Source organism: Oratosquilla oratoria, chromosome 29, assembly GCF_046742065.1.
Source record: "Oratosquilla oratoria isolate Oo_2021 chromosome 29, ASM4674206v1, whole genome shotgun sequence".
Classification (NCBI taxonomy): domain Eukaryota; kingdom Metazoa; phylum Arthropoda; class Malacostraca; order Stomatopoda; family Squillidae; genus Oratosquilla; species Oratosquilla oratoria.
The window spans coordinates 3,485,049-3,497,101 of NC_134805.1; the positions used below are offsets into that span (position 1 = coordinate 3,485,049).

The 12,053-nt window shown below is 35.7% G+C and overlaps 1 protein-coding gene across 1 annotated transcript; it reads left to right on the plus strand.

The window, feature by feature from the left end:
• The first annotated feature begins 11,277 nt into the window (after positions 1 to 11,277).
• Positions 11,278 to 11,679, plus strand: LOC143040776 (uncharacterized). The gene has a single exon (XM_076212209.1). It carries the CDS (start codon positions 11,278 to 11,280, stop codon positions 11,677 to 11,679), a length of 402 nt encoding a protein of 133 aa, XP_076068324.1.
• Positions 11,680 to 12,053: the final 374 nt, after the last annotated feature.

A 12,053-nucleotide genomic window follows, 5' to 3' on the forward strand; every position in this document is an offset into this window, starting at 1 on the left:
TGTAATCTGAAGCTCCTGACGCCCTATGAACTGAGTTTTACTGAAATCGGGTATTTTAGATACACAAGTATCTACTCTAATTTTCTTTTTAGCAGTTTGAATCACTATTTGTAATAGTTTCATCAACTTCTACATCTGTTATCATGCTTTCGCGGTTAGTGATCAGTATATCGAGTAAATTTCCATATCTTCTGGACTCTTTTATATGCTGAACTAAGTAATTATCACCGAGAAAATCTATCAAGCGATTATCTATATGGCCATGTTCAAGGGTCTACCAATCAATATCAGTAAAATTGAAATCACCCATTATCAATAAGTCCCGGTTGCAGAAACTAGACATTTCTTGAAACAACAGTTTGTCGTCTGCTAATGATATTGTTTTTGCCTATATATCACACTTACCTTCATTTTTTGTCTATTTTTGGGGGTTAATTCTACCTACAAACTATCATATGCATCCTGTTTCATTTTCCTATCATATTACTTTTAACGTACAACAGAACACCCCCACCTTTCTTGTGGTTTCTATCCTGATGAAAGTGTTTAAATCCAGCAATATCAAAATCAGCTTCAACCTCTCCACCATTTAACCATGTCTCGGTTATTTCTATTAGTTCGAGATAGTATTTGATGTCCTCCTCCTTCTGAATACAATATGTTGTGAAGACAGAACATTATTAGAAAAGTTGTTTGTGTTAGACCTCAACGAAGGATGTATTCACATTTTCAAAGATGGTGAGTTGTATATATGTGAGATATGTTGCATCGATTATATCACAGTATTAAGGGTGTTAGCAATAGAAGACGGTGTCCCTGCATAATTTCACATATGTTTCACAAATATCAGAAACTGAGATACTACATTCAATAGACTTCGACATAGAATAGACTTCTAAGTATGTTTGGAAAAACAGAAAATATAACCTGGTTTTACGAATAACTTTTTCACTAGGACTCATGAAGTTGTTTCAACCAATTGAAACATACTAATAAAGTTACACAAGAAATTTCAATGCTTCATGGAACACCAAAACAGAAATATCTCTCTATACTTAATGGCGTTGTTTTTGTACATTGGCAAGGCTCCAGGTCTTCATGAATGACAAAGGCTAGAGGTAGCACACCTGTCCGACACACAGGTCTCAGTTAGCATAGGTTTTCAATCTCTGGCATACACCATTCACATATATCAAATAATCAATCCAGTCTTATATGTAAAAAATTATCAGTACTAATACACAATTCCCACATGATGCTATATACTTATTCCCTATACTCTCCTGGACTTAAGGTTTCCCCAACATAATTAATATACGGTGTATCTTCCTTTGAAAACAGTTGTTGTTTTACTATCCTTAACGTTACAATTATCATCATCATTAAGTTCTATCCTACTCCTTTTTAAATGCCTAATTGACACTTCCAAAGTTTCTAAGTGTAAAATATTGTATTTATTCCCACCTGCAAAATCAATTATTCTATACGGACCTGAGTATTTTGGTGAAAGTTTATTATGGATTGTATGTAATTTGGCCGTGACCAAATTTCCTATTTGTAATTCTGTTTTATGTGCTATTTTGCGTTGTTGCTGATTCATCTCTTGTGTATAGTCTTTTATGTGCTCCCTAACTCTTTGATGTATGGCATGAAATGTATATATTTGAGATGTAATCATCTATATTATACACTGGTTTTTTGTTCTACAATCAAGATTTCATATGGGAGAATTTTGTCTTCTCCAAAAATAATAAAATGGCGTGTTTCTCTTGTTGCTTTATTAATTAGGTTGTTTAGGGTACATTTAACACAAGGAATCCAAATATCCTATGTTATACTATGTGGGTTTATCAAATCTCTAAGACATGTAATAATTTTATTAATTAACCTCTCTACAACTCCATTGTTCTGAGGATGATTTACCTGAATATTTATTTTGTTTATCTTCAATAACCTACATATTTTTTCCAAGATTTTGTTATTAAATGCAGTACCATTGTTTGAAACTAAGATCTCAGGAGTAATGAAATTACAGATTATCTGATCGGTATTTGGTATGGGTTGTAAAAAACAAAATCTTGAAAGATAATCAATAGCAACAGATACTTATCTATATCCTTTTTCAGACATAGGTAACTCCAATGTATCTATGTGAACTCTTTCCCAGGGTTTCTGCGGGATGGGATATGATAACATAGGAGCAGATTTAGTTGTATTTCTTTTTATTTCACCACATTTCAAACAATTTTCTATATAATCATATATGTCTTTCTTCATACTGGCCAAAAGCATTTAAGTTGTGGTTGTCTATAAGTTTGATCCTTTCCTGGATGTGAACTACAATCACTATCATGAAGTAATTTCAATAACTCTTGTACAAGAGTTTGTAGAACTTTCAATTGATTCACTGGGCCCCTAGAAATATCCTTCCCACTTACAACTGTTTTTCTATACAGAAGTCCATTGTACAAACGAAATTCCACTATCTTTCAACCTTTTGGTAGTGTTGGAGGAAGGCCTCTTGGGTTTATGAAATTCTTGGTTCCTTTTCCCCAAAAATTTTCTTTTCATTTTTTCCTTATTATAATTTCCTCATCTAACGTTAATAGTTCATTTATACTGCAGATGAAATTAATCAGTCCTGACGTTGGTTGGCTAATATTTTCAGGTAGTGCATCTGCTGAAATATTTTTTCTGCCTAGACTATATTAAAAATTTACCCCATAACACTGAAGTATAGTAAACCACCTGGCTAATCTACCCCTAATGTTCTTATGCCTGAATAAGTTCTGGGTAGTTGTTTGATCAATCCACACTGTGATTGGGTATCCCAGTATCATATGTCTAGATCTCTCTAATGAATATATCACTGCTAAGGTTTCTCTTTTTGTGATAGAGTAGTTTCCCTCTGCACTATTATGAGGTCTCGATGTTTAAGCTATCGGTTTCAATGTTCCATTTCTCTCTTGCATCGGTATGCCTCCTAAACCTATGTAAGACCCATCAGTACAAAGAATGAACTCCTTATCATAATTAGGAAATATGAAAACTGGAGAACTAGTAAGTTTATCTTTCAACTTGCCAAAAGCTTGTTGTTGAACAGATCCCCACATCAACTTCGAATCTTTCTTCAACAAAGAACTTAATGGATTAGCTATGTCTGCATATTCCTCCATAAATTTTCTATAATATCCTGTCAATCCTAAGAAACTTCTAACTTTTTCTACATTGTTCGGAACTGGATAGCTCTTTACTGCTTCTACCTTTGAAATTACTGTACAAAGTCTATGTCTGTCTAATCTATGTCCCAAATAAATGACATTGTCCTGCAAAAACTTACATTTTTCAATTTTCACTTTCAATCCTGCTTCAACTAGTTTTGAAAATACCAAATCTAATTTCTTAAAGCTATCAGCCGCTGTTTGGGAAACTTTTCAAATATCATCTATAAACACATTGGCAGTGTTCCCTAACAGCCCATCTAGCACAGTATTCATTAATCTTATATAAGTTATTGGACTATTACATAACCCAAAAGGCTTTCGTTTGAGCGCATAGTGCCCCATTGTTGTAGAAAATACTATATAATCGCATGAGCTTTCATGCAACTCGATCTGCCAGAACACAGATTTGATATCTATAGCACCAAACTAATTTTTTTGGTTAACAAACTACGAAGTATATCTGATATTAGAGGTAAGAGTAATATATCGGGAATAGTCTGTTTATTGAATTACCTATAGTCAATAAATGGACGCATGTTACCATCTAATTTTGGCACCAGAATCGAAGGGAAGTTCCATTCACTTTGACTAGATTCAACAATATCCTGCGATAACATTTCAGTGATCAATTTATCTACAATGGCTAGCTTGAAATGTGGTAATCTTTAGGCAGTTATATGAATAGATCGAGTCCCGGGTGTTAGTTTGAACTGATGCTTTAAAAATCATTTTGCCCAAATTATTTTGTACCTCAAGAGCAATACAATTAAACATTCATGCAACTCAGGACAACTAGTAGGTTCTAGTTGACTCCTATATTTTTCTCCCAAATATGTTTCTTCCTAAATTGAACAAACTGATCAGATTGGGGGTTTAATCTCCTCAGTACCCTCATTTAAAATTTTAATAGGTCTTGCACAGACCTGAAAACATCCTATTTGTTACCTTTCTTAGGACTATGTCTTTATTCAAAGTACTAATCACTAATATTTCTATCTTGTTCTTGCATGTCTTATTAATCCCTGAGTCCAATTTCAAACCTTTCATCCTAATTGATTCCGGGATGGTTAAAATTTCAATTTACAGTGTCTTCTTTCAACTGCACTTCTATTCTGTTAATTGCTCTGGAGTGTAATAACGTCGACTTTATTTCACCACCTTCCATGATTACCAAACTTCGTTTGGAGTTGATGAATTCTGAGTAATTTCTGGAATTTCTTGAACACCTGAATTGGGTTCACTATATGAGACTTTATTTTATGTTTGTTTTATTTGTTATTGAATGGACCGCTCTGTTCCGTTACCATCCAATCTAGCATTGTTATCCTCCTTATCTATTTTCATAGGTTCTCTTATCACAGATCCTGGTTCTAAGTCTGGTTGATTTAAAAATGGGATTAATTGTGATTTCAATACGATCCCTAACTCAAGATGACCTATGATTATGCCTTCTTTCCTCATAGTTGCAAATCCTCTCAATAGATCTCATAGGAAAACAGATTCTTCTACAACTATCACTGGAATGTGCAAGTGCTTATTTCTATAGAAAATTATATCTACTTCTATCTTACCTAATGTTTAAGTGACTTTCAGTTACTCCTTGCAATGAATAATGGATTGGTTCCAAGATTTTCACTCCCGGCTTCAATTGGTTTTAAACATTGGCTACAGATCTCATATCAATGAATATTCAAATGGGTTAATTAAAAACTCGACCCCCAATGATGGTCATACAGAAGCCCTTCCAATTGTTATAGTTAATTTACAATTGTCTTTGATGTTAGTGTTTTCTTTCACACTTCTATCACTCTTGTCCCTAACACAATACCGTCTATTTGTATTTCTATGATTAGCGCTACTTGTGTATTTTTATATTGTGTCTGGGTTTTTTCTCTTGTTTCTAGGTATATACGAAAAGTTGGCATTGTTCTACAATCCGGTGTTCTATGTCCTACTTTCTGGTAATACAAACAGAAGGTTAGATTTCTACAATGATACCCATCATGACCTTCATAATTGCAGTTCCTACAAATAGTCTCATAATAACACTCTTGTGCTTTATGCCCCATTAATTACAATTAAAGCATTCCAATATTACATTCTTTGAAGTGCTGCTAACTCTATGTTTAGATCCTCTGTTTCTGTAGTCACTCCTAGAGGTCCTAGTTTTTCTCTGCTGTTGCATTCCTACTGTCATGACATAAGAACTAATTGTTTTATATCAACAATAACCTTGTAGAAGGTAATCTATCTCCCTTCAGTCCATGGTTTGTTTAAGATATTTATACAGCTTTACTGCAGTTATGTTATCACAATTATGTACCCATAGTGCAAGTGCTATTAACTTAATGACTTAAGAAACTTTTATCCTGTCACTAGATCTTTCTGTCCAATCTATATCATTTAATATAGAAATCATGTCCTTGGATCAGCTGTCTAATTTTGCTAAATATTCTGTGTTAATTTCACTTATTTTTACTTTCTTTATCATTCTAACCAAAAACCTGATAGGATTCTTATCACACTTTGACTTGAAATGTTTAAATGTATATATATATATATATATATATATATATATATACACACGCACACACACACACACACATGTACACACACACACACACACACACACACACACACACACACACACGCACACACACACATATATATATATATATATATATATATATATATATATAAACAAGGAAAAGTCTTTACAAAATAAGAAATAGGGGTGGCAAGAATAAAGAGACTAGTGATAAGAACCGTGGGTATCTGTCCGTATCCAACTCCAAGTGCTCAAATGTTATCGAACAAAATCTCACCAAGGCAGGCCTGAAACAGGCATATAGCACGGGAATAGAAATAGGCGATATTGTGAGAAATAAAGTCAGTAACAAAGTCAAAGATGAAGATAACTGTTTAGTTTACAGAATACCGTGTAAAAGCTGCCCTGTTAGTTTCTCTGGGGAAACTAGCAGGAGAATTCATAAACGGACAATGGAACATAGAATTGACGTCAAAAGCCACCGGGCCTCCAACTCATTAGTAGTACATATCGGCAATATTGGCCACCTGCCGGATTGGGAGAAAATAGAGGTGCTCCATAATGGACTTGATAAAAGAGAAAAGAGGACGATTGAGGCAGCGTATAATACTTCATTCCCGTGTAGCAATCATCGGGACGATTTTGTCAAGTTAGCGAGGGTAGCAAGGAGCTTAATTCTCCAAGAAGCTAGACGAAAGCGAGATGACAACAATAATGACCGGGGAGGAACGGGGTGAGCTGTGTGAATATATAAGTTGTTAATGTCTTATATGTGTACACTCTGAAGTCTTATAATCTTCATATTTGGTTATATCTTCCATTTGCTGGAAATTTATTATAAGCCTAGCCCTACCCTTCTCAGGATATACATTTTCTTTTAAAATGTCTATTTTCTTTTTATCATCTTATATATTTTTGTCGCTATTAGAGTATCTACTAAAATGAGAAACCTTTTGACCCCCACTGTGTTTCATTCACCCGAAAACTTTGAAATGTTTCTTTGTGAGGTAAAAAATTCATACCGTAACACCTCCTTGGCAATACCTTCAGTTGTTAAAGTTTATTTGAATTAACTGCTTCCTTTGTAGTCGTCCTCACACGTACGGCGTGCCCTCACACGTACATCAGCCTCATCTTGTGTTCCCCTCGTTCACTCCTCTTAGCCGAATCATCGTACCAGTGTGCACTGTTGATTGTAGTTCGTCCCCTCGTAGTCGGCATCCACATCTTGGGTAGGTGCACTGTTACTTGTAGTTCGTTCCCTCGTAGTCGGCAAGCACTGCATGGTTCTGTGCACTGCGTGTTTGTGTGCATTCTGTGATCGTGTGCACTGTGTGGTTGTGTGCACTGCGTGGTCGTGTGCACTGCGTGGTTGTAGTTGCTTGTAGTTTGATGCACCAGTCTCGTAACCGTATTTTGCACTAAGTTCTTTTGATGTAGTATTCCTTAGTAGCGTTTGTTTCATCCCTAGCTACCATCACTCTTAACCGTCACTCTAGAGCGCTTATTTTTGTTTGTTACGTCTATCCCTTTTCGATTTTCGCCACTGTCTTTCAAAAATGTTATTTGGTATGTATCCTTTTATTTGGTAGGTTCCATGCCTTCCATGAGCCAACTTATTCAAGTTCATAAGTTTATTTCCATTTAGAATGGTATTTTGCATTGTCAGTCTTCTACTTCTCTCTTCACTATATTATCTGTATTGGGGGAATGAAATGTTTAACTTTTTCTTTTCTTTCTTGAATACCAGCTCCACGACGTGCTTCTAAAAGTACACTCTATGAATCCCATGAAAATACACATTATTACGTTCCATGTAATTTCTGTAGTGAAGTCATGATTTCTTTAGTTCAATGACATTTAACTTTATATTTAAGATCCTCCTCTAAGGGCGTGTCCTTACAATCATGAACCAATTCAATTATCTCCTTCTCCACTCTTTCCCCAATCAGATTCGTTGTTACAAGTCTATATGCAATATTGTTTACTTAAGCAATATCGAATCTCTGCATAAGTTATTTAGGTTACATGTCAGCATTAGGTATCAGGCGCTCCGACATTTTACAAAGGATTACAAAGGCGAAGCATGCCGTCAGGAGACCTTTTGGTCCATACTAGGTCGGCTGAAAAAAAACCATAATAATAATAAAAGAATAAATAAAAACTATAATAATGTAAATAACAAATAAAATACACAAATAAATGCATAGGTTTAGTTAAATAATGAACAAACAGGTAAATATTAAATAAAATAATAAATTGACATATAACTAATAATAAATGAAAATCAGACAGACAAATGATAACAAAACAAAAACAAATAATGTATGTTTCTTATGACAGATTGAACATTTTTAGAAGCTCCGCCGTGGGATACGAACCCTGACCCGTGCGTCGAATATCACGAGGTCAAGACGTTAGCAACTATGCTACATGGTGATGGTTCAAAAGGACGACGCACGGGTCAGGGTTCGTATCCCACGGCGGAGCTTCTAAAAATGTTCAAAAACAAATAATATAAAATAAATTATAATCATTACAGCATCTTGCTTAGGTGTTTATCTAAATGATTCTTAAAGCTTCGAGCTAAACTACATTGCACTACCTGTGCAGGAAGTTTATTCCATTCATTAACTACACGGTTGGCAAAGTTGTTTCTACCTACTTCCAAATTGAATCTATTTCCGGACAGTTTGAGACCATTGTTTCTTGTCTGATTCTCATTCAATGTGAAAATTTGGTCACTTTGATGTTGTCAATTCCCTTTAAAATCTTAAAGACCTGTATCAAGTCACCTCTGAGTCCACGCTTTTTTTTAAGGAAAACATATTCATATGTTTTAGTCGGTTTTCGTATGATCTATTTTTGATATTTGGAATCAGTTTTGTGGCTCGCCGTTGTACTTTTTCCAATCTGTCAATGTCTTTAATGAGATTCGGTGACCATACGGAAACAGCATATTCCAAATGTGGACGAACTAACGATTTATATAGCTTGTTAATGAGTGATGGACTTTTGAAATCAAAAGATCCCGCAATCAGTCCTAGAATCTTATTTGCTTTTTCAGAGGCTGAAATACACTGCTTGGATGATTTGAGGTCGTTACTGATAATTACGCCGAGATCTTTTTCACTATCCACTTTTGTTAACGAATTTCCAAATAACTTGTAATGGTACTTACTGTTACTTTTACCTATGTGCATTACCTTGCATTTACTTGTGTTAAATTTCATAAGCCACTTTTCAGACCATTGCTGTAGTTTATCTAACTCTTCTTGAATATGTAAATGGTTTGAGTGATCATTTGCCACTCCGCACAGTTTTAAATTATCAGCAAATTTGGAAACAGTAGATTTTAGTCCATGGTCTATATCATTTATATATACTATGAATAGAAGTGGTCCAAGAACGGAACCCTGAGGAACTCCATTTGTAACATTTTTCCATCTAGAAGTTTTTCCATTTAAAACAACTCTCTGTTTTCGACCATTCAACCAATTACTAGTCCAACCTAATATGCTACCGCTTATTCCATGTAAAGCTAATTTAGTAAGTAGTCTTTCGTGTGGGACGGTATCAAAAGCTTTTGCAAAGTCTAGATATATTAAATCTATATTGTTTCTTTTGTCATAATTCGAGATAACTGTGTTGTAGAATTCGAGTAAGTTAGTCACGCAAGAACGTTTCCGTCTGAAACCATGCTGGCTATCATTTATCAAACGGTTACTTTCTAAATGATGTTCGATAGCATCTCTGATAATAGTTTCCATTATTTTTCCTACGATTGAAGTCAAACTTATAGGCCTATAGTTATTTGGCTTCTTTTTGTCACCTTTTTTGAATATAGGAGTAACGTTAGCTAGCTTCCATTCTCTTGGGACATCTCCGGATATGATGGATTTCTTGAAAATAATTTCTAATGGAACAACAACCTCATTTTTCATTTCCTTTAAGATTCTTGGATGCCAACCGTCAGGCCCTTGTGTTTTATTTACTTTGAGTTTATCTATACACCTTTTAATTTTTTCTTTTGTTATATTTACCGTAGTAAGTTTACCCTAGACTTTTCACAGGTTTCAGTTTGGAATTCACTTTGAGGTGTTTCGTTTACGAATACCGAGCTAAAATAATTGTTTAAGATATTACACATTCCTTCATTTGAATATTCAAGTTGACCGTCAGCAGATAATAGTGGACCAATGTGATTCCTAACAACCTCTTTATTACTCCATGCGGAGAGCGAACCTATACAACTGCTCACTTATGACTGTTATTAACCAAACACCCAACTCATAGAAATTAAACCCTCACCATCTACCCCACTTTCTACCCACGTCTCTCTACCAGCCTCTTACATAAGGTATTACTAATCAATCTTCTATACCTTTGGCCAATGCAACAATCAACACAACTAAACGTCGTACTTCTGAACGGCCTAACATTAATCGTATGTTAAATAACGCTTTCCTTAACAAATATATCCTATGGTAAGTATCACTTTCCCTATTATATCCCATAATAAATATCATTTCCCCTAATACATCCCATAATAAATATCACTTTCCCTAAACAATATATCCATTGATAAATATCACTTCCCTAACTAATACATCCTAAGATAAATATCACTCTTGAGAGGTCCAGAATGATAATAATCAGAGCTGAACATTTCAGTAATTACTACCTAATGAACTCAGGCGCGTATGGAACGGGATAGCAAGCGAGGCCGGTGAGACAGGAGGGGGGGGGGAGTTATACCACGTACGTCTGAACAGAAGCGAGAGAGAGAGTGAGAGAGAGGGAGAGAGAGAGAGAAGGAGAGAGAGAGAGAGAGAGAGAGAGAGAGAGAGAGAGAGAGAGTTAAGCGATGACCCTTTTTATAAGTCGAAGAAAGGGGTGTGGCTTCGCAAGTTAGAACTTCTAGGATAGGGACAGGAGCGGGGATAAGAAAGCCTTGCTCTACAAGTGGGACCTGCAAACCAACAGGCTGAACTATGTGAATTTTCCTCACTCGAGTCGTGATAATATATACATACATACATATATATATATATATATATATATATATATATATATATATATACAGTTAAGGCCGAAATTATTCATACCCTATGACAAATTTTAAATTCAGTGTCCTAATGTACAGAAATAAAGGATGAGTACATTTTCAACTCTAGCCCTTTATTGATTGGGTACAGACACACCTTTAAAAGGAGTGGTGGCTTGATAATCATTATAACAATGGAGAATTTCTTCATTGTCAAATTTTAGGCCTGTTCACAATTATCATACCCTGTTCTTTTTAAGTGCTTAGGGTCATTACTGGAGTGCAGTTAATTGGTCTTTTGAGTGTAACAACCATTCCTTGAACTATGTAATAATATCTAGCCATTTCAAGCCCAGAAAATATAAATTAGGTGGTCAGCAGGGCAGTCATTCTCATTTTCAAGTCAGCCACAGCAACGACACTATGGGAAAGAAGAAAGAACTTGTGAAAATCTTAGAATGCGGATTGTGGATGCCCACAAGCAAGGGAAAGGGTTTAAAAAGATTTCTAAGCAATTTGAAGTGCCTGTGGCTACGGTGCAGAGCATCATAAAGAAGTTTAAGAACTTTGGTACGGTGAAAAACTTAACAGGCCGTGGACGAAAGGCAAAGATGTCTGTCCGAGATGCAAGAAAACTGGTTCGAAAAGTTGCTGACAACCCTAGAATAACCAGCAAGGCTCTCCTGAGTGACCTGAAGAAGTCTAGGACGAATATCTCAAGGTCAACACCCAAGAGGACATTACACCGGGCCGGCCTTCGTCGATGCAGACCAAGGAAAACGCCACTCCTGACTGCCAAGCATAGAGCAGCTCGTCTAGCCTTTGCGAGGGCACATCTTGATAAGGATCCAAGCTTTTAGAAGTCGGTTCTTTGGTCAGATGAAACTAAGATGGAACTTTTCGGGCACAGGGATGTTGCCTTTGTTTGGAGGAAGAAGCGTCAAGGGTTCAACCCCAAAAACACCATCCCAACCGTCAAGCATGGTGGAGGGAACATTATGTTTTGGGGTTGTTTCTCTGCCAGAGGACCAGGCAACATCGTCAAAGTCAATGGAATCATGAATAAGGAGCAAGATGATGAAATTCTGGAGAAAAACGTCATGCATTCTGCGGAATCATTTAACCTCGGGCAAAATTGGATGTACCAGCAGGACAATGATCCGAAACATACCGCAAAAATAGTGAAGAAATGGTTTCAGGACAATAATCTTAATGTTTCGGACTAGCCAAGTCA